We start from the raw sequence: 26,670 nt of genomic DNA, 5'->3' as shown, positions 1-26,670 counted from the left end.
AGAAGCTGTGGCTGATGAGCCGAGGGCGGTTGCGTGATGGCCATATCAGACTCATAACCTCCTGCGTGCGACGGCGTAATCAAACCAGTTTCTTCAGGCACTTGTCCTAGTGGCCCTGCCATAGACGATGGGTAGAACGCTGCCATGAAGGTCTCTAACGCCAACCTATCGTTTTCAAAGGCGGTGCTCACGATTCAGGCTAGTTAGTAGAACCGCCTCCAAATCAACGTTTTGAAATCACTGGTCAGGGCGGTCCTTGCAAGCGTCTATGTTCGCAAACGGAGATTTGCTCCCAGTTGATATAATCAACAATTGCTCCTGATTTTCTCATGTATGTCTCAGCATGTCTCATCACTACTTAAGGTACTAGTGCCAAGAATGCCCGAAAGTTCTACTCGGGGAAACAATCCCAATGGCTAAGGCCGTATAATACTTTGCTGGCCCTTCGAACTGAACGGTAGCGATGCCAACCGCTACTACCCCGATACACGCATGAATGCATGTGAGGAAGGAAGAATAAAAATTGCTACAACAAGCTTACCTAGTACTCTCAGGCTGTCGAAGCGCACAAATAGCACATTAATAATAATAGATTATCAGAAGCAGGAAAAAGTCCTGCTTCCCGCGCCTGCCGCAGGAGGTAAGAATATCAAAATAAACACCGAATGTTACTTCTGTTCTTGTACAGACTCGGATAACCATGTCACTGGATGACGATTAAACATGGGCCAAGGAGGTAGGACAACCTATAGCAAAGGTGTGAATCGACTAGGTACATGAACACCTCGCGAAGCAAACTCACCAGAGACAGCGCTACAGTACAGAGTGCGAACGTACTCATTGTTATCATGAGAGAGCTGAAGGCAAACCCAATGACAAACGAGAGGAACTACCAGAAGATATCCAATTGGCTAAACGCAGCGGCAGCGAAGGGCACGTACTGTGCTAGTGATGAGTACCACGCGAACAATGTCATCCGCAGTCTTTTGCCCTTTGAAGTCCTATATTTTTGTATGGTCAGCTCCATCCCAAAGAACCAAAAAAGTACCCCACTATTCTGCCTTCCACCAGCTCCTGTATGGTCATGACTGTTGTCTAGAAAGCTCAATAATGTTCATGGATGTTAGCAATTGACACGAGATCCGTGTGAAAATGTTGCCTACCTTAACAGGAGCCCATGGACCCGAGTCCCGACGGGCCGCACATACTAGTCCTATGTAGATCAGTCTCGCCACATGTGCCAGGCCCGGATCATGCAGGCAAAAATATAACGCTCCCTAAGCCCTTTAAATTTTGAAACATACACAGCTTAAAGAATTACCCACACGCCTACTGATCATTCATCTAGGACCCGATACTACTACTGATCTTGAGGCCGTGCAAGTCAGATACAGCCTAATCAATTGCATCAAGGCTTAACCAGGCCTCTTAACATAGGATACGGTAATAACAGTACCCAGGCCTGCGTGAGTGTCACGACCGTTCGAGATTACTACTTACCTCACGTCAAACAGCGCATCGCACTATTAGCAGCAAGTATGCTTATATAGATGCATGGGGGAATTCTAGTCTAACGTGGTACATAGTTGGTACTCTATCTCAACGCAGATCGCCGTATGTTCAATACTGTACAAAACAAAAGAGGTTCCAATCCGTCAGACTTGGGCAAAACAATGCTCCTTTTTACTTGGGAGACTCCGGTCACTCTGGCCCGACTTTACTAAATTGTGATCGTCAGACTTTTCTGCGTCCTCGTCTGCGCATGTTTTTTTGCCGATGATACCCAGGTCTCTCAAGCCAACGATAACGATGACAATGCTCAAAAGTGTCGATGCGAAACAAGTCCACCCAGCTGCTCGGAAACCGACCATCAAGACTTCTGGCGACTGAGAATCAAGTTCCGGATGCTTGTTGTTGTATGCTTTGGACACAGAGTCTGCGATTTCAGATGTTACTGCAAGTCCGATTGCTGTAGCAAGCTGCTCACAAAAAGCTCAGCAAGATAAATTGAGGGGGGGAATAAAATCTCGTACTCTTGTGGCAACGCTGAAAATACCACCTGCAAGGGATTGCGAGTCTTCATCGAGCGATACAGTGATTTGCTGGTTCCCTAACGAATATACGATATCCACCCCAGCTGCAGCAATATCAGCCTCTCTTCACTGAGAGAAGAAATAACGCACCAATGGTGATCATCATAAAAAATGCCATGTGCCAGAAGCTAAGACTGGGGTTTATCAAAGCGAAGATTACGCTTGATGCCTTCCTAATATTGAATATTTATTCTCAGTCGAGGTTGAGTCGCTTACCGAGCTGACGAGCAAACCGATCAACATCAAAATATGTGCAGGGACGCGGGCAACATAATATCCCGCTGCGATGCTAGGAACGGTTCCAGCGATAGCCATAGGTATAAACCGAAGAGAGGTTTGCAATGGATCCAGCAATTGTACCTGTTGGAAGCTGAAGGCCATCAGTGGTCAACAGAGATCAATTGATTAAAATAGACCAGCATACTATAGCGTGAAGAAATAATTTAGAGTATCGAAGCTAAACCTGCAAGGAACATGAATGACTGAGACCGATCCCTCAGGAATTCACGCACCAACCAAAAAATACCACGCCAACGAGGGGACCCAATTTTACTCCAGGCCGCCTCCATATTCTCAGAGGCATGAGAACGGACATGTTTCTTGATTCCCTCCAGTGCTCCCAGAAGACAAACGCGACCAGCAAAATGATGGACACAAGGAATAGGCTAAGGACCTGGGGTGCCAACCAACCCTTTTGAGCGGTTGTGGAGTCACTCGAACCCAGTTCAGTAACTCCTACTGCAAGATGCAGGGTGTGTCTTACGATAGACTGAAAATCAGGAGGCCAAGGCCAGTTGTGCTTAGCGCAGCGCCACCCCAGTCTAAACCTTTGTCGTAACGCCGATTGGAGTGATCTTTTGGAAATACCACGAGAGCCAGACAAACGAAGAAAACAGCAAGACCTGCTTGAATGCAGAATAACGAACGCCATGTGGCGCGACTTTCAGTCAAAAGACCGCCTTAGAGGTTGAATGAATCGTCCATCGGAAATGTTGTTAGGCAAAACTTACTAGAAATAAGGCCTAGAATAAATCCCACAGGTGATCCAACACCTATTGCGCTGAAAGCCTTGTTCCTACTTGTTCCTGGTGGGAAGTACGACGAACATAATCCAATCGCAGCGGGAGTGTTGGCAGCCGATCCTATTCCCAAGAACGCCATATCTATGATGAAAACACTTGAACTTGGAACGAAGGCCGTTGCGAGACTCCTGGCGTGATTTTCTCGAGTTAACAATTCGAGCACTCAAATTTGACTACTGACCAGATCGCGAACCATAGAGACCCAGCGAGGAACATGAAGCGGCCTCCGAATATATCCCCCAGTCTTCCACAGAATAGAAGCAAGCCACCGAATGACAAACTATTTAACAATGTCAGTGCCTGGTAGTTGTGTCACGATTATTGTAGAGAGACGTACGAATTCACATTGACCGGCCAGTAAAGGTTACCCTAGACACATGCATGTTGTGTTTCGGAGTAGTATGGGTAGAGTAGCAAACAAACCTCTTGGAAATTAAGGTCTCTTCCAATAGTGGGAAGCGCGACTGTGACAGCGCCGAGGAGGAAAACCTTCGTCCACATCGGGTGCACGAATTATTGAAATTTCAAAAGAAAAAAATTGTTCATACTTACATTGAGAGTTGTGACACCACAGAGGGCGGTGATGAATGCAATATCCCGTGCACTCAAGCCCATTATCTGGCATTCAAAATCAAGTTGTGGAGGACGACTGTGGAATTAGAATTATTTTCAGGATTTACACCAATATGTAGATATTTATGCACGATGCGAAGGTACGTCAGCTTTCACTGTCAGCCTTTAGTAAGTCGCATACCCTACCTGCTGCATGGATTTTCTGTGACACCGGGAGGAGATCGGGATCACCGGGATCTGCGCCGGTAGGTGGTCTGTTTCACCTGCTGAACTGTTGGAGAAATGGTGTGAGTGAAGGGCAGGTACTTCTGTGTCATTATCTTTTTCAGACTCCAAACCAGGTAACGGCGCTCGGCCGGATCAATTTGTGTTTGAATAACTCTCCTTCAAGACTACAAATAATCTTGCATAGTGACTCACGTATGTGTATGTCTTGAGGGAAATCGCAACATTCGAGCGCTTTCTGGTATATTGCATATACTAAATGACGCGGATAATAATTCTAATGAAATAAAAATGACAGTCAGCTCCTGGCACGACGACATTAGGTGTTTCCTTCTGCGAGCTATTTATTCTCCAAACAGGCACAAGCTGTTGCAGTTACTCGATCACAATGTTTTATGGGCGGGCAAAATGAATGACTGACCCTTGAAATATCAATCCCCGGGATGCGAAACATACAATAGCCGTGCTGAGCAACCACCGGAAACATGCTTTGTTTCGTCCTGTGACTTGAAAGACCATCATGATAACGAGATTATCCGTATACCAAATGCGAGGAGCGGCCCCCTTCGAGTTACCCTTCTACAGCACCTGGTGATCAATCTTGTTCAACTCAGGGTTTTCCGGGCCCCGGCTAATCACGGTGCTTCGAGGTGTGTCGTCGCTCAAAGCCGCATCAATTCGTCATGTGCATCCGTAAGTACTAAGTACAGCGTAGTAGGACTCACCTTATTACAATACAAACGTGGTATCCATAGCATAAGCTATTCCAAATGGAATTTTCGAAAGGCAGGATAACGATATCCATGCTATCAATGAGGCCTGAGGAACGACTCCTTCCAATTTGGGTTCGTTCAGGCGGTAGTACGCTAATATTCGCTGACGTCGAGTCTGTGCAAAATTGAAATAATGTTAGAGATGGTGATTGCATTCACGTTACTGTTCTCCGGGTTTATTGAAAGTCAATGGTGACAATGAGTTGTCCAAGAGTTGTCCTCATCACGGCAGCAAATATTCTTGTTGAGGTCTGTTGAGCTAGTACGTAAGCAGTATTGTCACGGTGTACATGGTCTTGACTCATCATAATTGATAATTGCCCCCATCGCCGGGCGCCTGGTAATGAAACACTTTGAAAGCTTTGAAGTTTTCCCGCCCATATCTAAAGCTACAACCCGACTAAGGAGCTAAAAATAGTGCCTTCGTGAGTCGTTGCTAAGCGTTGAGCACTGAGTGTTGTCACTCGCCTACCCGGTTTTTCGGAATTTCCACATACTATCCTAGATCTGTATCACCTTCAGGTCCAAGTTGTGGGTTGCTCATACGTACGTTGTTGCATACTGCTTATTTCCATACCGAGTATTGATTCCCCGCTAACTGCGAGTACAGAGTCATTACCAGGCTCCGGGCTCATCGCGCTAAGCGGCTCACACAGAATGCGAGCGTCACGGTTAACCTGCTTCGTCGAGCAGTTCGACCCTGGGGTTCAATGACCTCCATTGCACTTACAGCTGCATGTAGCAGCCTATTGAAGTATCTGCCCAAAGACCCATCCCAGGAAAACAAGACGTACCCGTCTTGACTCTTGATACGGGTAACCGACGTTTGTTTGTTCAGGTCATCCTATTTTCACTAGAGTGATACTTGTCCGAGAATGGGGCTGATACTTGGTAGGACATACAACTTCAAGCAGGGCGTTGCCACCTACACTTGGGCTTAGTGGGCATGCGCCTGGTTTCAGATGGACTCAGCTGTGGTACAGTCACTTCGGTTTACTTATCCTACAAGTGAGTTGCCTCTCATCTCCCACCTGTTCGATAATGTGCATTCTCGGCTGTGACTAACATCGCAACAATTGGATTGCATATATAGTAAGCGGCTTTTCCCTTGAAATGGACGATTAAGGTCGGACCTCATGCTTCAAGTTGGTACCAGCGCTTTCCGTGTATCTTACTGAAAGCGTTTCGTGCAAGGTCTGTTCCACTTTTGCGCATCTTCTATACCCATTGCCGTCGTGGCAGTTACATTGCATTCCCTCTTCCTCAAGCCAATGTAGATCCTATTATGCACAAGTTGTTTGGAACCATCCTCACTCTTGTTTTGACAGGCCTTCGTATCAACCCGTCGTCTCTATGCCGTAGCTGCTGTTGGAATTGTGGTCGTGTATTTGAATATTTAGTGCTTGTAAATGCTTCGCTGGTCCTGTTAAGCAAACATCTGCTCAGTCCTCGCACTTTGTTCGTTTCCTGAAAAAATCTCGCTGTCACAAGTCGAATAAATAGTTGTATCCACATAACAGCAGTGCGAGTAGATATCCTCTTTCCGATGCTCAAGAATACTGTTAGTCCATGGTCGGTGCTAATGATGTAAAGTCATTGCCGCCAGTGCTTTGTCTCCCTCTTCAGTGTCAGTTGCCATCAACTGGCATGAACTGCCAAGCCTGGTTATCATAGAAGCTAATGGGAGGGGAGAGGATGATCTACCCCCTTGAGTACGTGCAATTTGTCCAGTTCATCAGATGAACTTACTTCGGTGTAGTTGTCTCCGTCAGGCAGCTCCCAAACGAGCTCAGAGTTATATGTCTGAATCCTGAAGGAGTTGTTTGAGCCGAAGAAAACATGTCAAAGAAACGGAACTCGCTCATATTCCCCATCTTTCCTCTCGTGGAGTCTGAAAGTGGTTTCGATGGAGGTTCCTATAATCCCAGAGCCCTTGATTTCCCCGTTGTCAACACCAGCTTGCTAAGTTGCTGGACGCACTCACATTGATTTCGCCGGAGACTCCAGCATAATTGTTGCCCGCGAGGTTGATGAATTGCACCAGACCCTGTTCTTCATCGACAACCTGCAAATTCCACTGCAGAGTCGAGTTCGGTGAGATCAAACACGCATATTTTCAAGATTCTGCACTAACCAGCATGTTCTGAGTGGATTCGTTGTAGATGTAACCGACGACAGGAGCACCGTCAGTGACACTGGCCCAGTGCAAATCGACATCTATGGTGGAATATTGGATGTTGTAGATCACGTATGTGCCCGGAACTGGAATAGTCATGGTGATGATGCTTTAGTAGGTGTAAGGGTTGGATGCGTTTCAACAAGAGCTCGCTCGCTCGTGTCTTTTATACTTGTGTGTCAAGTTCATTCCGTCAGTCATTTTACTGGAGCTCGGAGAATCCAAGTAATACCATCGCAAGCGCTGCTTCCTCCGTGTCGCATGCACTGAGCAGACCCATTCACATTTCAAGTCGCGACTAGAGGAATCCCCGAAGCGAATATTGTTTTCCTGTGATCGAGAAGCTTTCTGATTTAGCAGACCACAGGCAGCCTGCGGTCCTTGGAAGATTGAGACGAGGTACGAGAATGAATGTATTCGCTCTATTCCCTGTCCTGAGTGTGATGATGGTCTGATAAGTGATTTTGATCCGTGGTGAAGTGTATGAGAGATTATTGACTGACTTTGTTAGGTTTCTATGGACCGGGAGATTCTCCCGCAGAACGCAAGGGCTTCTTCACCTTACGCTTTCAAGCTTTCAAGACCCTTAGATTCACAATATACAGGCCCTTCCTCAATTGTATGTTCTCAGTCCCAAACAAGCGCCTTTGTACGTGTCTGAAGATGCAACATGAGGGCTACGTCGCGTCTGTTACGTAGGTGGACAGCCTGCGTGCATGTAGTAGGTGGCATAAGGGTAACGTCTTGCGGGACTGGTGGGCATGCATAATTAATTCGATCGCGAGGTTCGACAATTAGAAGGGTTCGAAAGGGTCCGAAGAGATGGACTGTATTCTTGTTCAAATCGGGGGATTTAAGAGGATATCGACCGGGATAGCCTATTCGATGAAACACCTTGAAGGGAACTCGGTGGGAACTATGCTTGCACTGAGTGGGCCGAGTCCTCGTTCATGCATGAAGAAGGTATCGGGTGACTACTGTAAACACAGACAGTGGGTTATCAGCAACTCTAAACTCTAAACATAGTGTGTTGTTAACACCATAGTCGAGGACGGAACAGAAGCTCCTGCAGTGGACACCATGATAGTGACACCGGGGAAATTTGTAACTCATCCAGGCCATATGCGTCAACCCGCCCTGTCTCCTCTTCGGCTGCGGCCAGCTTCTCGATTCCCAATTTCACACTTTCGCCTCGCAGGTCCATGATGCATGCCCAATATGCAAGTTAGGACAATACCCGGCAGGTTCGAATCGTAGTCGAACAGGATAATCCAGATATTGATATGTCGTACTTGTGACATTTCACTCGATAGAGTGCGACAACAACACTCTCCTCGTATTCGCCGCATGGGACCGTCATAGTATCAGCTTCTGAAGATGTGGACACGTCGACTCCACCGGGTATAAATGTTTGCCAAACTTAAAAAGTTAAGTAGCAGAAAAAAACATGGATAAACACCCTGCAACCCCTTGATTAAACTCGATGCGACCCCCTGAAAGTGTACCTTCTAAGTTCTGCATCTGCCGCATCTCTTATCTGGACATTCAATTCGACAGCTGGTCCAAAACTAAGCACATGCAGAATCAGGTCCCGCTGGGATATTAATGGCCGTCTTGTTCCCTTTCAAGCGGGTCAGTGCCGAATTTCCGATGGTATCACGGTGTCGAAGATCGGATGCACCGGTATGTATACACTTTTGCCATGATCAGGCTCTAGGTTTACCAAATGTTCTTGGTTCTTGGTTCTTCTCAAATTATGGGTGATTGCACACTCTCACTGAAGTGTAAATTCTTGTCCTGGGCGACTCTTCATCTATGAATTCAACATCGCACCCGGTATAACTCCGCTGATGCTCAACTTGCAAGTAAATAGTACGTAAATAATCACGACTGACGGAGAAAGAATATTCGTCAGCGGGGATTTGGCTTGTTTGCGCTGGCTCCTCGGCCATCCGAACCGTATCAGTCTCCTCATCCTTCAAATTTCATTTCCTAACTGACCTTACGTAGGTCAATAACTCGAAGGGGACTTGGGCTCATCGGACCATCCAATTGCAACAGATATGACACCTATGTGTTCAGGAGACTACGGTTGAATGTGCGCTGCCGAGGGCGAAAAAGCGTAATTTATGTAAAGCTGTTGAACGCGTACTCGGTACTCGGACTCACTAGTGTTGGACTCTCTCAGGACAAGTGAAAGTCCAAGACTCCAAGATCTGGTCGGGGTAGTCTTTGATTGACGACAACTTTCAAATTCAATCTGAGCAGTCTGTGGAAGACAAATACGGTGGAGTCTAAACTTGCGACTGGCGTTATGGCGGAAACTTTAATAGGTTTCAGGGGAAGTGCGAGTAACAGTGCGCCCAAGCTCCAGCTGGCCCACGTCATGTCGAGGGGATGGCCTACATAACTAGCAGGTGAGGTTGGGATGCATCAGAAAAGGGGCAGAATGGTCAGTCAAGTTGAGCGTTGATGTACTACCCGCAGTGCCGCGTGCATCAATCTGAAGAGCGATTCTGGTCTGTCAACGAGGTCCAGTTTTTTTGGCGCGAACATTCATCTTCTGCCGTATCACTGAGTGTAGTGGTTGTCTACGCAAGATGGATTTAATTCTGAGAGGATCGTGAACGGCATGGTCTGACCGTCTGTGCTGCATGTTGTATTATCAATGAGGTTTTTCTTCGGGCATCCGCGGCGACACCAAGAAAGCGCACCTAATGACTCAAGCTAATGTCGTCTTCAAGTTACGGGGTACTGTCGTTAACGTAGTGGCTATCGGATTTTACATTAATTGCTTTTTTTACCACCTGTCACACGTCCATTCGGCCAGCACTAGATTTTAATGACCATCATGGGTAGTTTTTGATAGCACACCCGATGAATGCGCGAGTGCCATCCTCATGAGTCTTGTGCAATTTACTCTGAAGGTGTGCGAATATTAGGCTGAAATCTTTGCTTCTGAACATTAGCGCCGATGAGTTTAAAGCAATGAGCACTCTGAGTACTTCTTGACGGCATGAAAGGACTCAGGCCCAGGGACGTCCAAGTTCGGTCCAACTGAAGATCGGCGGACCTTCTATATTTGGACTCAACTTATTATATTTACGGATGCAAAACTTACTCAGCTCCTTCATCCTCCAAAGCTAACCGGTCGCTAACCTCTCGTCGCTCCTTTGGATTCAAACTATGGCAGATGTTACCGTGCTCGTTTCACCGACTCCACTCTATCCAAGACCTCAGTCTGCGCTTGGTTTCAGCCTGAATCTTGCTCGCCGTAGCCAGCCTGAATTAGCATCTCCAGTAATGGTTACTCTTGAGACAGCAGATCCCTTGACAGCACCTTCTTCGCCTGTCGAAGTGCGGACATTCGACGAAGCCTTACTTTTACCGCCAAAGCGTTCATTTAGAGGGCACAGAAACCAGTCAAGTAATTCCCGTTCGCAGTCTGCCCCACCCGAACAGGTTTCTTTCCCTGAACCTGTCAAGGCTCCCACACGACACGTACTATCTGCGTTTCCAGCTACATCTACATATACCCGTGAACTCCCGAGACCAGCGCCTCCTCTCTGTGAGTCTTCTTCTGTATACTTGTTTTCTGGTACTAATCCTTATTGCACAGTCCGCCCAAGGACTTTCTGGCGCAAGACAAAGCGTTCAGGCGTCACAGGCGCATCCTATTCTCCCGCTTCCCATTTAGTTCGACGGTCCACCTTTATTGCCGCTGGCCTTTCCCTTGACGCACCTGCCGCTGACCTCAGCGCCCTTGGCGTAGAAAGCCGTATCTCGGTGCTTGTCCTCGGCCCGGATCACATATTGCAGCTCTATCCCAGCGTTGGCTGGTGAGCGTGCATAATGAAAAGTGAACATACCATACAATCGAGCGGAAGTGGGACTTTGACCCATTGGGATATTAATTATGCATATGCATATGGACGTCAGGATAACGGTCTTACCTCATCGTTGTATCCCACTTCCTCTACACCTCTGGATTCAACCTCTTCAGACAGTCCTACCGATGTAGTTGCCTCCGCATCCACCGAGGCAAGCGCAAACACAGCTGCCATAATTTCTATCACCTCCCTCCCTCCTCTAAATACAACTCTGCCTCACAATGTCACAAAAGGTTCCTACCACCAGCATCTTGATGTCATCTTTCTAGCGCCGCTCTTTGCAGTGTTAGGCATCTTACTTGGGGTGGGTGCTGTGAGTCTGTGGTGGAAGCTCAGACTCCTTGGCGATGCGGGTTCTGGCCTGTGTGGACTAGGTGGGAGGAAGACCGGCAGTAGGAGGAGGATCAGTCTTGAACCTGGTCCAGCTTATGCACCTGCGCCCCTTGATGAGGGCGATGGCGGTATTGATGGTGCGGAAGGCTCCGGACCATACTTGACTCGCAACAGGAGCACAGAGGAAGTTACGCTCTTTGCAGCGGGCACACCCAGTAAAACTACGGTACACGGCACACGATACCTCTTCCCCACGCACATGCGTAATCAAGCCACTATCGGTGGTACTGTGACCAAACCTCTCTGCACACCATTCCTTATAGGTGCCAGTCAGTTCAACTCAGCTGAGGCTGCGGGCTCTGATCATGGCGACCCATTCACGTGGACGCATAGTGCTTCTCCTCGCGTATATGATGCAGAAAGGGCAGAGGCTGGCCAGTCTCGACGCAGCATGTTTCAGAGAGTCTTAAATCGCTCAACCGTGGCTGATGGCAGACAATATGCTGCGGTCAGGACGCACGATTCCTCCCCAAGTAACCACCCCCGCCTCAACTCAATCCCCACTTTAGCTCCAAACATCAACCCTCTAAATAGTATGAACAGTATGACTCCCCATGGGGGAAGGAGCAGCGCGGTGGATGTTCCACTGCGATCGCTCGAGGGTGGTGCAGGAGGGGAGGTGCAACGGCCTGTGAGGGCGTGGTTGGAAACTCCCGAAGGGGCAGTTCAGACTCCTGGGGGCACGAGATATGGGAGCGGCAGGTCCCCCAAATACAAGGCCACTGGCGACCAGCATATTGATTATAAATCAATGTCAGAAACTCCACGGACTCCCGTCTCGAAAGTCAGTCAGTTCTGGACGCCTCGTTGGAAAAACAAAGCTGTGCCGCTGCTCTCATCTCAATCCCCGGCTAAACCTTCTCCATCTCCACCGTGCATTGTACCATCTTCACAATCTCCATCACCGATGCCGCGATGTGCTGTATCCACTTCGACGCATAAAGTATCATCCAAAGAACGTAAGCAGCAGGACCTCCTTGAGACAAGAATGGAACCTAGGCTCAAATCGCTGGAGCGAAACACTTCGATTCCGCAAATCGACTCTTCCGTTCTCCCACGTAGCCCCCCGCTCCTGATGTCTCCCCCCCTCGAAGCCGCACTGCTCTTCACATCTACCTCATGTGGCGCGCTCAGTTTCGCCACGCTTGCGAATTTAAGCCCGCAGTTGGTCTCGTGTTCTCCACCAATGTCCAAAGCAAAGGACTCTGCAGGGCCTTATGACGGCCCCTTAAACTCAAAGTCCAAGACGAAGGCTGACCTGGGATCGCCCCAAGTTCTGAATGCTAATCAGAGTGCACATGTTACTTCCCCTGACATTTCACTCTTCCCGCTCCCTTCCTCTGCAAAAAACTTAAGAAGCGCAAGAGTCAAAGTAGATCCAGGAAAGGGAAGCGGCAGGAGACGAATAGAAGGACTGAGGCTTCACCGATGCTGCCGTTCCCCTCATATCCTGACCATCTCGTACATGCGGGACAGAAGGCATCTGTTTCAGCGACTCTCACCTCGAGCACCTCGCAACCCACGATCTCGCCCACGCCCACCATGCTTGCAATTCTTGCTGCGGCCCAGAGCTTGGAGCGCGTGAATGAGATCTTGATGAGAGGCTATAGTGAACGGGCACTTGGCGGTGGGGACATCGATGGCGAGGAGAAGATGTTGAGAGGGGGTGCTGTCGTTGCGGGTATTGAGGAGAGCTCAGAACATGGACGATATATGTAGGATGTATGAATTGTATCTATTTTTTGTGTTCTTTGTTCAACCTCTTGTTAACTTGGCATCTAGCAGCTCGTATGACGACCTGTAGAAAGGTGAGCGATTTTTGCATGCCAAGTATCACTAGTCACTGGTGGCATTTGACGAAGTGAAGAAGATCACAGTATCTGACTGTGCAAGTCCTGCAGAGGCCAAACCCAGTGTAACAGAACACTGAAGACACGAGGCTTGGTGCTGCAAGCGTCCGCTTATTTTCCAAACAATCGCATCGACTCGGTGCGATTTCCCTTTCAATCGATCATCCCCGACGAACACTACATATGCGTAATACCGACAATATTAATTGTCTATCATTTATGACTCGTTCGGGGACCTATTTTATATAAGTATTGTGCTAATTCTGGTGGACATCATAGTAAGTACAGATGAGTCATCTGTTGAACTAACGTCAATTAGTTTTTCGGTCTACCGTATCCATCGGTTTTAATTCTTTCGACGACGAGAACAGACGGGCTCGAGGCACTGTGGAGTTGAGCACGCCTCAAAGCTCGCCCAAAGTGATTCCTTTTAATCTCATAGCGATTTGTGCATGAGCGTGCCTCATAGTATATAATCGTGCTATAAGCTCCACAGAAACACCCAAAATGATTGCCGTTGTTCTAAACTTTGATGCCCTTTGAGCAGCCCACTCCATTGATGGACAGCCACAAGCATGGTCTGTCGTACGCCGCAAAAGTGCTCACCAGCTGTGTTGCAAGGCAGGTTCATGGGTGTTATCACCAGGTTGTCGGACGCTAACTGTACATCTAGCTGCAACCTGAATACAGTGTCAGCGTTGTACGTGGTGATCTCGAGTCTCATGCTAGGCATCCTGATTGGTCGTGTCCTGGCTGACATCATATGCAATTTTGCAACCTGGCATGTACGTCAATTAGTTACTCGTTCTCATTGGCGCCTACCTAACCCTCCCCGACTATCCTGCCAAAAAAACGCGACTTGACTTACCCCTGCACGTGTAGAATCGACTTATGAACAACCTAGCATTCTAAACTGAAGTTGCGCCATTACCACATGTATATTCATGAATGTAACGTGGGTGAACGTGCATGTTCGCAACTTTTTATCTGAAGTGTTGTGTCACCTGGTCTTCAGGACCACGCAGCGGTTCATATTGATAGGGCGGTACGGTGGAGTGTGGTCCAGGGTGTGGCAAGCCTGTAGTGCAGTGTCAAACAAGTACATTTTTGACATCGTCAAATGCAGTGAGTGCGATAGTGTTTATGATGGGATGATAAGAGATGCCTCGAGGACTGTGTAGTTGTACTTACGTCATATCAATTTAAATTCATAGTCCGCATCCTCGATGACTGCCGCAACAGTGTAGAACGAGGTAATGGCTCTAGACCGATGAGGGAGATGGAGAAAACATTTCTGATGATCGGAAATCATCTCTCCATCTCCCTCATCGAAAGAAGTTATGTACGCTCACATTTTGTCCATCTTCTACACATTCAGTGCTCTACGTGGCCGCTCTGCCATGCTTCGTCCATCAACAAGCCCTTACTTATCAATTGTACGAGAAGCAGTGTTATTGATACGCGGAGTCCGTGTGGATGAGCCTGAACCTGATTCTGAGGGAAAAACTTCTTCAAGAAATTCTTCTCTCAGAATCAAGCATCATGCAAATATCACAATCCAGCTACTCATTACTGTAGAGCCGCAATGTTAGGACTGTCATCTGCGACCGTCGAGGCTGTTTGTGCGACTTATCCGCCAGAGTGGCAGAAGACGGTGGATAAGTTCACACAGTGCCGCGAAATGGAACTAGCAGGCTATTCTTATCGTGGTTTTCATTGATGGTAATGTTTTCTCAGAGTCGACTTCGCGGAAGGGCTATTCTTAGAAAATATGCCTTCTTTTATTGACAGTACTTTGTCTGTCGGCAGCGAGCTGTAGATGAGCGGGTTCGCCTAGTCCAAGTGGGTTACTTATTTTCAGCGATATGTGTTCCTTTATTGATGGTCTTTTGGCAGCGGACCGCGGACGAGCAAGCACAGGTGAGCTATTTTCGAAAAAAAAAATCCAATTGTTGATGGCACTTGCCTTGTAGGAAATCGAGCGACTTCGCGCAAGGCCTGCAGCTTTGGAGGGCGGAACAACTGTTGTTTGATTCAGAATGTCTTGCAGCCTTACTTGAGCTCATTCATTCTTCGGCTGCATTCACATAAATGATAGTCTCGCCTCTGTAATAAGTATGGTGACTCGGTTCCGCAACGTACCGATATATAGATTCTAATCATATTGACATGGGTCGCAGTGGATTAGGCCGTGATGAGGATGCCTGTATTTGAGGGATGGAGTGAGGAACCCGTTATGTAGATAATAAGTACAACGCGCCAGCCAGTCATGGAATTGTATTGACGCAATCCTGCCCGCAATGTGATGGATGAGGAGGGTGAGAGAAGGTCAGTGGATGGGGATACTTGTTGAGGATGCGACACGGAACTCGTATAAGTAGGAGGTTGCCCTGGCCTCTGCGAGTCATTCTTCATGGTATCGTTTGTAGCACGCAGCCTTCAAGTTTCGCTAAATGCAAGCAACCACATCACGATCAGCCTTGCTGCCAAGAATTCGATGCAATACCTAGTCCTGTTTATTCAGCTCTTGTAACAAATCTATTTCCACCATCCCAGCAGAACGAAGAACATCTTCTCTCGGATCATCCACCTCACTCATGAGGTCTTTCAACACGCGGAGACGGTTTGTCAGCCAGATGATCTGGAGAACGCCAGCACTATCTATGGGCATCCCGTCTTTCTGCCGATATAACATGTTCCCTAACATGCAGATCGAGAGGATCAACATGGTCAACGAAGCGGTCAATGCAACTGCCAACTGTATCTCTCAGTAAAGCTTTGTCAAGTTAATTTGCAGTTGGGGTCTTACAGGCCACAAATTGATCTGAAACATAGGTCGGCGGAATTGAATGCTCTGTATGATGAAGTACCTACGTTGAGATGCCATTTTATAACCTGCCGAGAAACGACAGTGCTGCCTTGTGTTGAATCAAAGCCACCAGCATCGGAGCCGAGTTTTGCACCTGCATCGTCTTTCAAGTCTGGTACACGTGAAAATAAAACACTTTACCTGTCCACAACAACGATGCGAAGATCTTAGAGAGACTAGATTCGAATTGGCGGCGACTACAGAGAACCTTCTTTGGACCAGATGGAGGTGGTGGCCTGGAGGCTTGCTCATCCAAAACTACATCTAAACCAATTTCTTTCATAAAATAACTCAGAGGCGAGGCGTCAGTTGGTTAAAATAGCCTTCAAAATGTTTGACTTACAGCTCGAGAAGAGAAAGTCCGTAGCAGGTTGCATAACCTCGAGTCATACAAACCTTTACGGGGTGCATAGCTCCAGAGCGGAATGGAGATACAAACTTCAATGTGTTCAGTAAACGATGTTCACGATCGACGATAAAACATTTGCTAACCCATTTTCGATAAGACAAGCTATACTGACCTCCTGGCGACCAGACATCCCAAGTGTTGTTTCCCTTGGGTGCTGTCCATTCTTTCCAGTTCGAAGGAGGAGATAGAACCGGGGGCGGCAAGAGTGCCAGTAGTTGACCTGTTTCTATATCGACTGTCGCCGTATGGTGTTCAACATATATGTTGCAAGCTATTAAATAAGCATCAAGCACAGTCGAGATGATCGGAGCTTGAGGACTGTCTGTTGTAACTATAAGCGAGTGGGGCTAGGTGATACCGCGAGCACATACCGAACAGCAGGTCTTGTTGATATTCCCAGTTCATGTGCTGCACAGTTGCTGATTTCAGGGAGTCATCAATGTCGATGGACGTGGGAATTATGAATACGATGGTGGACTAAGGGTAGCATAGGTCGCTCAGAGAGCAAGCAAAAATTGAAACATGCGTACTCCAGGAAAAAATCCAGACATTTCGGTGACTAACAACTGATCTTGATCTACTGAAATGTAAGATACAGCTCCTGCAAGTGATGAAAGAAATACCGACAGGGAAATATCAACCGGGCCTGCCATTTCTCGGTCTGCTCCCAGCCTGAAACCGAAGGCTCGACCACATAGTCTCCGAATTGATTGGTATTCAACCGTGGGGTGTAGCTCAGCTCAGAATTACGGATTAAACCACACTCCGCTTGGAAGGTAGTTGCATCTACAGTGGCGTTTCCTGTGGCGCCATCTGCTTGAACGATGTCATATAGTGTGGCACCATCAAGTCCCGCGTTCAACGAACTAGTAAAGTGACTGAGAGACGGAACAATGGCGCTAATGGTGTGCCACTGAAGCCCCATCATGTCGACATCTGTGCCAGGCCAGTGAACAAATGTTGTTGCCGATATGTTTGTAGCTGCGGTGAATGTCTGCAGCTGCAATATGGATGATGAAGCCACATGAAGCGCGAATACGCATCCAAGATAGGTGGCGATAGACGCAATCCACCACAACGATTTAGTAGTGCTTGATTGCTGCCAGAGACACTGTAACGCAGAACCAAGGCCACTCCATGCGTTAACATTGTCGTGGAGGATGGTCAATTTTTGATGCTGATTCAAGTTCCGGTAGAGTGTCAGGCGTTGCACCAGGTAAACGAGTATCGCGCAATACAGCTTTCGGAGTCAAAATCAATCAAGTATAATTTGAACGAACAATATTAGCCTCACCGCATAAAAGGCCTGTGTCGATGCGCCCAATACTGACAGCCACGCACTATTCTCAGATGTGACAAGGCGGTGCTCGACAGCAGAAATGCTTAACGCCAGGAGAACAAGATGGAGAAGAACAAGAAATGCATGCATAAACACACACAAAAATGCTGACACCGATTTCGTTGACTTGTGCAGCTTTTGTGTGGACAGCGATGAATTCAAGATATTTGTAGTTGCTGAGATGAGAGTTGGACCTGTATTATTACCGGGCAGGCATCGACATTGAGTGTTTGTTGGTATTCGTTCAAGTTCGTGTAAAGAAGAACTCCCAATTGGCTCCAATGGCATGGAGCCATGGTTTCCGTCATGGTTTCCCTGTCGCTTCGTAGATAGCAGAGAAGAGAACATACCAAGGGTAGATAGTCAGCTTATCACAGTAACATTGCTTTAAATGATATATGGTCCCCATGCGATTACAAGAATGCTAGCATTGATGACACGGCCATAATGCATAAGATCGACTGGTTTGAGATACGGTTCGATTTATTTAGAAGTCCGATCGATGTTTACCGTAGTTGCACTCCGATCAACTCTCGAACATTAATATTGAGTTTGATAGTTCGCCTTGGACAGCCTTTTGGTGCATTCTTAGAATCTTACTATCGCAGCAGCGCGACGGAGAAGGATCGCGCAGGATCGTGATATCGTACTGCACAGTCTAACTTTGATATGGCTCCCATTAACTACGCATATGATGGATGTCAGGACACTGGAGACACTGCAGTCATATGGATCCTTTAATCAAAAATCTCACACCTATTCTGGCAGAGCGCGTATCATCACGCCACCTTCAAGATATTGATCGCCCGAGTCAACTGGTTTTCCAAATCCACCTCAGGCTACAAGATTGAGTATGGTATGTGGCTTAGACCGAAATTTTTTTATGTAAACGTCCTTGTGCTATTTTCGTCACTGACATAGTAGTATAGCCCAGAGGCAGATCAGGGATAGCCGCTGCGGCTTACCATCATTCTTCCACAAGGCCAGGATCAGCCCGTGTTACTCGAGTCTCGGTCTGCAAGCGAGCAAGTCCAATTGTAACCGTTCACCATGAGGCAAGTACAATTACCACTAGTAGTACTAGGCCGCTGATCATCTTCAAGTTGTAGTAGTAGATCTCCTGTGCCCTCTGATTTGCACCATGGCGCTACAGCGATCACCTGTCTCATCTTTTTATACAAGCGTTGAGAGTGTTAAGTAATGATGATTCCCATTTCTCAGCGTGTTGCGATGCACATTGCACAGACATAGTGGACAGTGGTACTATGACCGTGACTAATATAGTACTAGTAGGTCTCGGTGGTCAAACTCACTGCCCGAGTTGTCATGATCTACCGTCATGATGGGTGTTTCCACGATAATTCACAGAGGCAGTTATCATAACTAACTACAGCATATTTATGGCGCTGAACATCAACAATGATCTGCGAAAGATAGTCATCTATATCTTCCATCCTGGCGCTCATCCGAGTCATGGGCTGTCAGTGATCCCGGAGTCCTTACATGGTGAGTTATTTTACATAAGTTCACACCTTAGATCTCGGCAAGTTTTCTTTCCCATGCATAGGTTTTATGCTCTGCACTTCCCTACATCAGACGTGGACAAACTTCTGGAAAGACCTCTTCATATGGACTTGGGGTATGTCAGTCCTGACTAGTCTCTTATAGCAGTACGTATGGGTTTGTACGATGTCCTTTCACACCCCATCAACTCTCTCCCACTGCTACCCAAAGTTTTCGCAAAGCCACAGCAAGATCATAGTATCCTCCCTTTGCGCCCCATAGGTACCCGCCACATGCGTTCTACGGAGCTCGAACTAGCACAAACACATACTATGTCGCCAGGTACTCTCACGCAATATAGCGTCAAATTTCTCTCACATAAACTATTGCAGATCACCAATTGACTTCGTCAACGGTCCTTAAGCAGTGGCAGGAATCAGGGAGGCCAGTGCTTGCCATTCTATGCACTCTTTTGCACATCATTCTTGTCCTCCTCCACGTTGTTATTCTTGTGCTCAACATTTCAGGTATCGAGCACCGTTTAGTCGTCCCATTGACATCTGGCAATGAAATCTGGGTCACTATACTGAGTACATCATCACAGGCATTTTATGCGGTAAGGAATCATCACATATGTACTATTTTCTTGCACCGATGAACCCTTCAGATCTATTGCACGATACTCGTTTACTTGATGCAACGATTAACATTCCTCAAGAACATGATGCGACGCCAGACGGTAACCGCTCTTCATGACACAGTGAACGCATGGAAAGGCCTCGGTTCTGCGTTGGAGTGTCTTTGGCAGCAATCAACTATCCCTGCATCAAGGTGGAGCATACTATCCATAACGACCTATCTTGCATGTGTTTTTTCCCTTCACGTGGTTTCGTCATCTATCATTCAGTTGCAAACATTCAACTCAACCGTGGATGCGTCTGCTACAAAAATTTCTTACTGGCCTAGTCCAGATGTAGATATGATGTCAATCCAGTGGCACACCATCAGTGCATTGGTTCCCACGTTAGGCCGATTCGCAAATCTTCAGGGTATGGGACTCCACGGCGCCACTCTATACGACATCATTCAGTCTACTGATACACCTGGCCGCGCCATCGTCAATGCATCTTCGTTCAGAGCGAATTGCGGACTAGTTCGCAATTCCATGTTAAATTACTCTCCTGAAATCAATGCTGACAGTTTCGGATATTTTACACTCAACCCGCCAATATCAAACCTCAGTCATACCGTGAAATTTAGAGCTAGACTTATGCATCCATGTATGTATCTTTTATTTGTCCTGGAATAGATTCATCTAACACCTAATCTTAGATTCAGATGAGGTTGTGATAAGTCATACCATCTCGTCGTTCTTTCCGGGAGTACATATCAATCTTCCTGAAATTTGAATCTCTCGCTAAGTGACTATATTATAGCCGACTGTTGCTTTCATAGCCTCGACTGCTGTGAACTCAAGCAATTTACCTGGCGATGAAACAGTTCAGCACGTGTATTGGGAACATCCTCGCGGGCCAGGGGTCTACATAAGTAAGAGGCTTTGCTATGCATGAATGTGATCTGAGCGCTGAGCACGATCATAGGTGATCTTCAGTCTCCCCTGATTTCTGACATGTACGACATCCATATAGTAGCGTGCACTATTAATGTTCAACCCCGTGCCGCCACTGTTGACGTACAAACCAATCAACTACTAGGTCTTTTCCCATCCCTTGAGTCGGATGCTTCTGGTGAATGGGAGGCATGGTCAGTGCCGGAGGAAGAACCTAAATGGGATATTTGGTCACCGCCATCAGCAAGCGTATTGCATCATGAAAAATGGGCAAGTCTCTGCCATTGAAGAACCGGCTGAAATCTTACCATGTTTTCGGCACTTAATAGCTTGTCTCTCCTTTCATGGGCGGGGCACATCATCCCGTTGGTCGGTGCATGAATCAGCATCAAGCATCATGTTATGGGTTCTCTCTTTTGGAAGTGTAATTCATGCACAGCTCGCAGTAATGTTCAATCTTTGCTAATCATCGTCAGATTTTTTATGCAGCAGATTGGAATAAACGTCGTCTTTCGCGACCCAAAGTGGACTACAACCACTGTCCTAGTCAACCCTCCAACTCCGAAGCAAATTTTGGGCAGCCGTGAGCAATTTGAATCAGCTCTATCAAGAGCATATGCTGCAGTTCTGTGGACAGGTATGTTATAACTTCTGATTGATCTGTGCAGAAACAGTTAACTAACGTACTGCGGCTAAAAAGGCGGACAGCTCGGTGCCGACGGTGGCGGGTTTGATCGGAAAAATGAAAATACCACCATTTCACAGCAGATTCTGCAATGGCACCTTGGTGTAAGGTCAAGAATCATTCGATAGTGAATTTCATGGCTGAGAAATATATCATCCAGATAAACTTCTGGCCCGTAAGGATCTTCTTGCATCTGGGGATTGTGCATCGCCAACCAAATGATCTAGCTTGCATTTGCGCTCACCTGCTCTCTGCTCATGTTGGCGCTATCAATGCGCGTGACGAACGGAATGCATGAGCGGAACTATACAATGCCTATCAATAGCGCTGGCATTCTCCAAATCATGTGGCTTACTACGAACCGCTTCCGTGTATTAAGAGACCTCGCGAGCGACATCGAGGATCTGCAAGAGGATATCCTTCGTGCAGCTGGGATGGTTGATGTGGACCTGCTACAGGAGTTGGATGACGTGCAAGTACAGAGACTCAAATTTTGCATGTAGCCCCTTTTTACAACAGATATATCTCCACAAGGACTCAACATTTTCCTTCAATTCAAAGTGATATTTTACTCAGAACACCATGCTCTATAAACTGGGTAAGGTTACAAGACAAAAAATAAATCCCCTGAGAAGTTGAAAAATGGCATTTTTGATATTCTGCCTCTACTGAAAGCAGTTATCAATATTTTATTTTACTAACTTTAGGCCCTTGTAGAGGACACCTCAGGCTACAGTTCACAATTTACATTACAGAAAAGTATCGTGTTTTGGTGGAGATACATAGAAAATGATTCTGTGCATTACTTTTTTGAGTCTCTGTAGGTGATTGTTAACAGCCATTCCCGTGTTCCACTGCAGTGCCGCCGTCAGCAAGAATATGGGAAAGTTCGCTAGGATACTTGTTGGCAGCTGCGCAAAGGGAATGAAGTTCAAGGAACGGCTTGAAGCGGGTATTTTGTGAGATTGAAAGGTGGTTCCATGTGGAGAAGAGAGACCAGCATGATTGAGTGCGTTTTCAATGAACAAGACGGACTGCGTGACCAGGCCACATATTTATGATAAAATGTAATTGGTTCCCATGATGAAAGTAATGTAGAGCATACTGAATGACAGCAGTGGGTTTGCTGCAACGTCTTGTTCTCGAAATAGTTGGTCTCTCTGCTAACGCTCTGTTTTGGGAATTCGTCATGGTATTTTGCAACCAGGCCGCATATCAACTTCAAGTTGACGCTGGATTCAATCGATATTGAATTTCGGATGTTTAAGCCTCAATGAGACGCGACAGTACGACGTTCGAACAGCGACACTTATGCGTACCTGTTACCAGCGAGTTTGCGAGTTTTGCTTTAATTTCGGACGTTTGACTGGATTCGGGACGTTTGTTTTTTATTGGATTCAGGACCGTTTTGTTTCATTGGTGGTTGAGCCATTGAAAACTCACGTGCTTGAAAACGGTCCAAAGTTTCGGTCTGTCGGTCAGGTTGACCGTTTGTAAGCCAGCCCTTGCCCTGCCTGCACAATCTCGTAGGGAATTTGCCGATGCGATCTGCCCCAACACAGGACCGTCATCTCGACCTACACTGCAATTCCGGAGCCAAGACAGCGACTGTAACAGTCGAGCTTCTCGAACAACAAAATATCAACATAAAAACCCATGGGAAACACCTAACAATATCTGTGCATTTGAAGCGCTCAAGCCTCAGAGTCAGAGAACCACAAAAAGGGCGGATATACTACGGTGCCAAGCAACAATATTTATATGGCAAGTCGCAAGTCTTCTAGGTCATGGTGATTGCATCATCCAGGCTGAGTATCTCCATGCGAAGATAGACCCGAGGCTGTACAATTAGAAATCGGGCTTTTTTTGTCTATCATAGGCTTCTCGGCGTCTTCCATGTGCGATTTCTCTTTCGACCTAGTATGTATTGCGTCTTATATTTAACAGGTATCAATCACACGGCACGAGTCACGATGTAAGTATCCACCAGTGCAATGAATCACCGTCGCATCAAGTGCACGATCAGATCCACCGAATGGAGTGCGCTGATGTGTTTCTTCTCTGACTTTTGCCATACCACGGAATGCAACGTCATTACAGAAAGCAATCAGGGGAGCTGATAGCAAGTCTCGGGCTTGGCAAGCGAAGCTAAGAGAACACAGATGCTCATTGCGATCGCATCACGCTTGTGCCTGTGTTAGATCGATAGTTTCATACGGAACACCTCGAAAATGACATTGGAAATAAGTTTGCGATATCACTAACCACTGGAATCTTTCTAGTGTCCTATTAGGCCCTTTCTAGTTAATACTGGTTTGTAAATCAAACTCCACTTTGATTATCTAGGGCTTCCTTTTATTTGATTTTGAACCGTTTCACCCAATCAGGGGTCTTGGAGATATCCATCTCCGTCATGCTGGTTTTGTCGATAGAAGCGCTGAATTATAACTAGCACGAACGCTGTCGTTATACGCCACTAACCTTTCCCACTCGCTCACACCCATCCCTCGAACATGACCTACATCTCAAATGATCCCAGTTGGTGGCCGTCAATGAATTCCGCTATGTTTATCAACTATTGGCAAAGTCTGTCGCATCAAGATGTCTAGACCTAACGTTGACTTGCGGTTTTGCAGTTGCCTCCGGCGTCGTGGTGGTATACGATTGGGGTGAGCAGGACGGTGTTCGAAAATCGCTGATATTCTCATGATATTTCTAGTCTTAACACTCGGACAAGAGGTACGTAGATGTTCTCGCCGTAGCAGCCAACTCGCTAAGAATGGTGCCATAGATTGAACTCATCTGGGTGAGTAACAAGAGTCCCGTATCAAAAGAGCACGCAATGAATTCTCGACAGAGACAAGGCTATTCTCTCATGACTGTGCTGTATCTGATTGTTCGTAATCGTGTTGTGCTTTAGCGTGGTGGACAACTTGTGCTGACTCCAAAATGTTCTAGATACGCTATATTGGAATACTGAATTCTGTGTATGTGTCGAGCTCAACGACTTTGTACTGTGCTAATAGCTCATTTCTGACAATTAGTGTCTATCTTTTGCGTACGTCTCATATGCGCTGCATTTCATTTTCTGACGGCGAGACACAGAAAGCATGTCATCGGTATTGCTGACAGATACAGTAAGTATTCTGCAACTATCTCATTCCCATCCAATCAATACGCTCATATGTAGGGGTGAGCGAGATTCCAACCATTGAACTTGGCTCAACATAATGACTCAATAGATGTAAGTCGGAGTCTTTGATACTAGTGCGAGGGCGTTCACTAATTGGGAGTTTTAGGCAACGTCACGTACTACGCAATAAATGGGACAAATGTGGCTTCGACTGCCGTGTTGGGCGGTAAGTGACCCAGGTGCAATACTTCAGTGATATTGACCCGACTGACACACGATGCAAGTGATCATGATTGCTCGGTTGCATGCCATGTATCAGGGATCTAGGACGATGCTTATGTTCCTTGTTATTATCTTCCTGGCTGTAAACATTGCCTGCGGAGTAATCATGGCAATAGCACTCAACGATACTGTAGGAGGTAAGCTTTACTTGTCGACTTGAAGAACACGGCTCATTGGACAAATACCAGAGGAGTTTATATTATCTGGCATACATATGTGCGGTTATGCATATGGAGGGAGCGTGGAGCTTCTGCTTTCAATGGTTTGGACGCTCAACACTGTTTGGGAGGTCCTCGCACTGTGTCTTTCAGTCTGGATTGCTGTGAAACATTTCCGTGAGCTGCGAAGACTCAGCTTATCGACAGGATCGACCATCAAGGACTGTTTCAGAGTTCTGATACAATCTCATGTTCTTTATTTTGCAAGGTGAGCTTGTAATGTGAACGTGGATATATTTTTATGCTCAAGTTCCGCACATGTTAGCTTTGTTGGTGTCTCTTCCCTCCAGCTTGCTGAACGTTCTCCGGCAATCGCGGTGCGCCGATCTGTCGCCAACATCTGCGTGTAACCACTGCTCATCATTTCTGTTAGAATTCGAGTTCTATCGGAGTTTCGATACTCGGTGGTACTCTTCGAGTTTTATCGGTCGTGCAAATGTTTGTGCTAGGACCGCGCCTCATCCTTGGCGTTCGAGAATTCAATGCAAAACTCGTGGCATCCTCTGATGCAGGAACTACCATGGATCTGATTGTTTTCCAGGAGCATGTACATGTATCAACTAGCAGTACTGTGTAGGGAAATGCTTGCCGAGTGGTCTGCAGGGAGGAGAAAGTTGATCGAGGATCCGTCGTGGTATTTGTTTAACATACAGGGTTTCGAAGTAGGTCTAGGCAAACTTATTTATTGGTGTATCACTACTGGAACGAAGCACCCGCGCTTGAACTAAATGACAACCAAACTGGTTCTTGATGCCCGATGTTAAAATACAATGAGAATCAGTGAAAGTGCCTTGACAGCTGATTCTGATTCTGCGCGTTGGTGGTCTACTGTCTGGACGTATAGTAGATACTGCGGATCGTGAAGCTAGATGGTTGATAACTCATTGGTACTCAGATGCAATTTCCTCCATTCGATGGGCCACAGAGAATGAAAGGAATAAATTGCGTAGACTCATGGTTCGATTGCACGTCTTTCTTGCGAATGAGCATGACAAAAATATGGGGTCCGCTGAGTGGAGAGCGGAAAATCATAGATTGTCAGAAGGGTTCAAGCGTACATATCAAACTACTGATGAGGCATCGATCACGATATTCTGTTGGAGCCCTCCCTAAGCATGACCATCAGACCATCAGACCATCAGAGCAAAGCATCCTAGGGAAAGCATATGATCACTTGAATGAAGTATCTGATAGAATGTGAAAAACGGGGAAATTCGAAGATATTTCGCCGGAACGTTGAAGGGTAGCGTGATGTCTCGCACGTGAGCTGTTGCAACGACTATTCCTGCAGGCACTATCGATAGAGATGCGAGTGTATCGATGGCGGGATTAGGATACGTGTTCGATTATGGACAACTCGCGTGATGGATGAAAGAAGGATAGCCTAGAAATTACCTCCCATGAAATGAACATGCATAATCATAGGTCTGGATAAGGGAGTTTGACAGCGGACATGGATAGATGAGAAGAAGCATACCCATATTGCGGCGTAGCCATTGACACTGAACTGTGTTAGGACAGAATATGAGTTTTAAAACAGTACATACTGAATATGTACTGACGGTACGTGACTTGTCAGTTATGATTTACCCTCATCAACAAGGAGA

The 26,670-nt window shown here is 46.7% G+C and overlaps 8 protein-coding genes across 8 annotated transcripts; 5 read left to right on the top strand and 3 right to left on the bottom strand.

Moving 5' to 3' along the window:
* Positions 1-300: 300 nt before the first annotated feature.
* F5147DRAFT_727945 (microsomal signal peptidase 12 kDa subunit) lies at positions 301-1,137 on the bottom strand. Its single transcript, XM_041439290.1, has 5 exons — positions 1,054-1,137; positions 942-1,001; positions 803-889; positions 542-746; positions 301-473 (listed from the first exon to the last, which is right to left on the bottom strand). The coding sequence occupies exons 1-4, from the start codon at positions 1,084-1,086 to the stop codon at positions 669-671; spliced, it is 258 nt and encodes an 85-aa protein (XP_041285189.1). The 5' UTR covers positions 1,087-1,137; the 3' UTR covers positions 301-473; positions 542-668.
* Positions 1,138-1,313: 176 nt separating this feature from the next.
* F5147DRAFT_621184 (major facilitator superfamily domain-containing protein) lies at positions 1,314-3,790 on the bottom strand (the record flags this gene model as incomplete). The annotated part of the gene is made up of 12 exons (XM_041432621.1): positions 1,314-1,979; positions 2,034-2,137; positions 2,184-2,262; positions 2,310-2,463; positions 2,518-2,556; positions 2,606-2,806; positions 2,857-3,052; positions 3,104-3,303; positions 3,357-3,455; positions 3,513-3,544; positions 3,599-3,664; positions 3,728-3,790. 12 exons carry the CDS (start codon positions 3,788-3,790, stop codon positions 1,656-1,658), a joined length of 1,557 nt encoding a protein of 518 aa, XP_041285188.1. The 3' UTR covers positions 1,314-1,655.
* Positions 3,791-10,108: 6,318 nt separating this feature from the next.
* On the top strand, positions 10,109-10,765 carry F5147DRAFT_588144 (uncharacterized protein; the record flags this gene model as incomplete). Its single annotated transcript, XM_041432066.1, has 2 exons — positions 10,109-10,490; positions 10,542-10,765. The coding sequence occupies 2 exons, from the start codon at positions 10,109-10,111 to the stop codon at positions 10,763-10,765; spliced, it is 606 nt and encodes a 201-aa protein (XP_041285187.1).
* Positions 10,766-12,032: 1,267 nt separating this feature from the next.
* Positions 12,033-12,988, top strand: F5147DRAFT_727928 (uncharacterized protein). Its single transcript, XM_041439289.1, has 2 exons — positions 12,033-12,505; positions 12,562-12,988. The coding sequence occupies exons 1-2, from the start codon at positions 12,113-12,115 to the stop codon at positions 12,922-12,924; spliced, it is 756 nt and encodes a 251-aa protein (XP_041285186.1). The 5' UTR covers positions 12,033-12,112; the 3' UTR covers positions 12,925-12,988.
* Positions 12,989-14,218: 1,230 nt separating this feature from the next.
* F5147DRAFT_727925 (uncharacterized protein) lies at positions 14,219-14,752 on the top strand. The gene has a single exon (XM_041439288.1). The coding sequence runs from the start codon at positions 14,396-14,398 to the stop codon at positions 14,645-14,647; it is 252 nt and encodes an 83-aa protein (XP_041285185.1). The 5' UTR covers positions 14,219-14,395; the 3' UTR covers positions 14,648-14,752.
* An 809-nt stretch (positions 14,753-15,561) lies between these two features.
* Positions 15,562-18,020, bottom strand: F5147DRAFT_781350 (uncharacterized protein; the record flags this gene model as incomplete). Its single annotated transcript, XM_041442629.1, has 10 exons — positions 15,562-15,813; positions 15,865-15,879; positions 15,930-16,036; positions 16,066-16,214; positions 16,268-16,362; positions 16,417-16,655; positions 16,705-16,810; positions 16,864-16,910; positions 16,961-17,573; positions 17,628-18,020. The coding sequence occupies 10 exons, from the start codon at positions 18,018-18,020 to the stop codon at positions 15,562-15,564; spliced, it is 2,016 nt and encodes a 671-aa protein (XP_041285184.1).
* Positions 18,021-19,072: 1,052 nt separating this feature from the next.
* F5147DRAFT_790776 (uncharacterized protein) lies at positions 19,073-21,933 on the top strand (the record flags this gene model as incomplete). Its single annotated transcript, XM_041443055.1, has 13 exons — positions 19,073-19,178; positions 19,240-19,311; positions 19,344-19,517; positions 19,568-19,791; positions 19,843-20,455; positions 20,508-20,557; positions 20,612-20,723; positions 20,777-20,994; positions 21,075-21,169; positions 21,222-21,382; positions 21,446-21,534; positions 21,591-21,605; positions 21,658-21,933. The coding sequence occupies 13 exons, from the start codon at positions 19,073-19,075 to the stop codon at positions 21,931-21,933; spliced, it is 2,205 nt and encodes a 734-aa protein (XP_041285183.1).
* Positions 21,934-23,943: 2,010 nt separating this feature from the next.
* On the top strand, positions 23,944-25,640 carry F5147DRAFT_841443 (uncharacterized protein; the record flags this gene model as incomplete). Its single annotated transcript, XM_041444379.1, has 13 exons — positions 23,944-24,016; positions 24,067-24,099; positions 24,150-24,169; positions 24,222-24,236; positions 24,288-24,330; positions 24,389-24,417; positions 24,475-24,488; positions 24,536-24,567; positions 24,730-24,789; positions 24,848-24,982; positions 25,034-25,271; positions 25,329-25,380; positions 25,437-25,640. The coding sequence occupies 13 exons, from the start codon at positions 23,944-23,946 to the stop codon at positions 25,638-25,640; spliced, it is 948 nt and encodes a 315-aa protein (XP_041285182.1).
* Between the last annotated feature and the right edge of the window lie 1,030 nt (positions 25,641-26,670).

This window comes from Suillus discolor (assembly GCF_016758755.1).
Source record: "Suillus discolor strain FC423 chromosome Unknown F5147scaffold_133, whole genome shotgun sequence".
Taxonomy (NCBI): Eukaryota; Fungi; Basidiomycota; class Agaricomycetes; order Boletales; family Suillaceae; genus Suillus; species Suillus discolor.
Note: the sequence above shows the minus strand (reverse complement) of the source record. Positions and strands in the feature narration are given on the sequence as shown.

Bases quoted from the DNA above. Each gene is read 5' to 3' on its own strand.
- F5147DRAFT_727945 (XM_041439290.1), bottom strand. From the start codon at position 1,086: ATGACCATACAGGAGCTGGTGGAAGGCAGAATA. The intron at 1,002-1,053 runs GTGGGGTACTTT...ACAAAAATATAG, and splicing joins AGCTGGTGGAAGGCAGAATA to GACTTCAAAGGGCAAAAGAC. The intron at 890-941 runs GTACGTGCCCTT...ATCTTCTGGTAG, and splicing joins TGGTACTCATCACTAGCACA to TTCCTCTCGTTTGTCATTGG.
- F5147DRAFT_727928 (XM_041439289.1), top strand. From the start codon at position 12,113: ATGCCGCGATGTGCTGTATCCACTTCGACGCATAAAGTATCATCCAAA. The intron at 12,506-12,561 runs GTTACTTCCCCT...AAAAAACTTAAG, and splicing joins ATGCTAATCAGAGTGCACAT to AAGCGCAAGAGTCAAAGTAG.
- F5147DRAFT_727925 (XM_041439288.1), top strand. From the start codon at position 14,396: ATGTACGCTCACATTTTGTCCATCTTCTACACATTCAGTGCTCTACGT.